Here is a 1,377-nt window from a genome sequence, read left to right as displayed (position 1 = left end):
GTCGTCGTCGTCGTCGTCGTCGTCGTCGTCGTCGTCGTTGACGTCATTAAAAGGGACATTCAAGTCCAACAACTATTCATCGTTTCACCACACCTCCCACAGATGTTGAGCCTTCTGGAACACATGTACCATGAGCTGGGCCTGGTGGAAGAGTTCAACATTAACCCTATCGTACTCAAGCGATGGCTGGTAAGTCCTTTGTTAACCCAATAATGCCCAGGGTTGTTAAGTCTCTTGCTAACTCCATCGCACCCTAAACACCAGCGTCCCCGGTGTAGCGGATAGACACTTTGCCGTCGCATGCAGAAGATGTAGAGTTCAATTCTCCAGTGGGAAGGATTTATTATTGAGTTTCTTCGTCTTTCTACAGGGGTGAGGTTTCTTTCTCAGTCCAGATAGGCGTTCACAGGCAGGGTCGAATTCTGCCTCAGAAATTACCTAAATTGTGTCAATGGGGACGCAAAGTACATCCATTAATCAGGAAAATAACTACCAAGAGAATAACTGTTGGGGATTGAACATGTGGCCTCTGGAGCACAAGCCTGAGGCCCTAGCTAACCATGAAGGGGGCATAAATAACTCACAATGGTTTTGTACAAAATAACCAGTCATTATCAAGGGGGAAACGTTCGTCGGATGGTCCTCTTGGAGTGTGCCATAACAATATACCAAAAAAGGAATAGCAAGGGTTGGATGGGGGCATGGTGGGGGTGGGGAGGGAATTGGTCATTGTGTAAGTGGTTGTCTTGGATAGGTGGTCGTTAAAACAGGTTTGACTGCTTTTCCTCACATCTCTTTATCTGCGACCAGGAACAATACAGTAAAAAAACAAACTTATGACAAGGCAAGGGCCCAAGCCAGCCTATGAAGGGGTCGTAATTAAGCTACCCAGGATCGTTGCTGTATTTTCATTGTATTTTCTTATTATTTTTTGGTACCATCCATTATCGAGGAGAAAAGTTGCCCTCTTTGTCGAGTGCGAGTTGTACAACGTGTCATAACATTGTAAAAAAAAAGAACGCAAGGGAAGGGGGGGGGGATATAAGTGGGGTCGTTTTTACAGGTGATTGTCTTACACAAGTGGGCTAGCCGCTATAAGAGCAGGTTCGACTGTGTTCCATTTATAGTTTCTTCGATTTTCCTTGGTATTTCCATTGTACTGTAACCCCCCTCAAGCTCTGCCTCCCTGAGAACTACAGTAACGACCCGTATTTGTATTACGAGCCAAAGGACCTAACCATCCATTGAAGGGGGCGTAAGCCACTCACTGCCCTTTCGTATTTCCTTCCTTCCTTTGGTCAAAGTAAAGCGAAAAAGCGTTACAATACACACACACACACACACACACACACACACACACACACACACACACACACA

General features: G+C 45.7%; 1 protein-coding gene across 1 annotated transcript in view; it reads left to right on the top strand.

Annotated features, from left to right (window-relative positions):
- Positions 1-1,377, top strand: part of LOC101849285 (high affinity cGMP-specific 3',5'-cyclic phosphodiesterase 9A-like) — a 24,751-nt gene that overhangs the window by 10,540 nt on the left and 12,834 nt on the right. The window contains exon 2 of the mRNA XM_035969399.1: positions 54-189. Coding sequence (XP_035825292.1) covers positions 54-189 — 136 coding nt within the window. The remainder of the gene's footprint in view (positions 1-53; positions 190-1,377) is intronic.

The sequence above is a fragment of the Aplysia californica genome, unplaced genomic scaffold, assembly GCF_000002075.1.
Source record: "Aplysia californica isolate F4 #8 unplaced genomic scaffold, AplCal3.0 scaffold00144, whole genome shotgun sequence".
In the NCBI taxonomy this organism is placed as follows: domain Eukaryota; kingdom Metazoa; phylum Mollusca; class Gastropoda; order Aplysiida; family Aplysiidae; genus Aplysia; species Aplysia californica.
The sequence above is the reverse complement of the archived record's forward strand: the minus strand, read 5'-3'. Positions and strand labels throughout refer to the sequence as shown.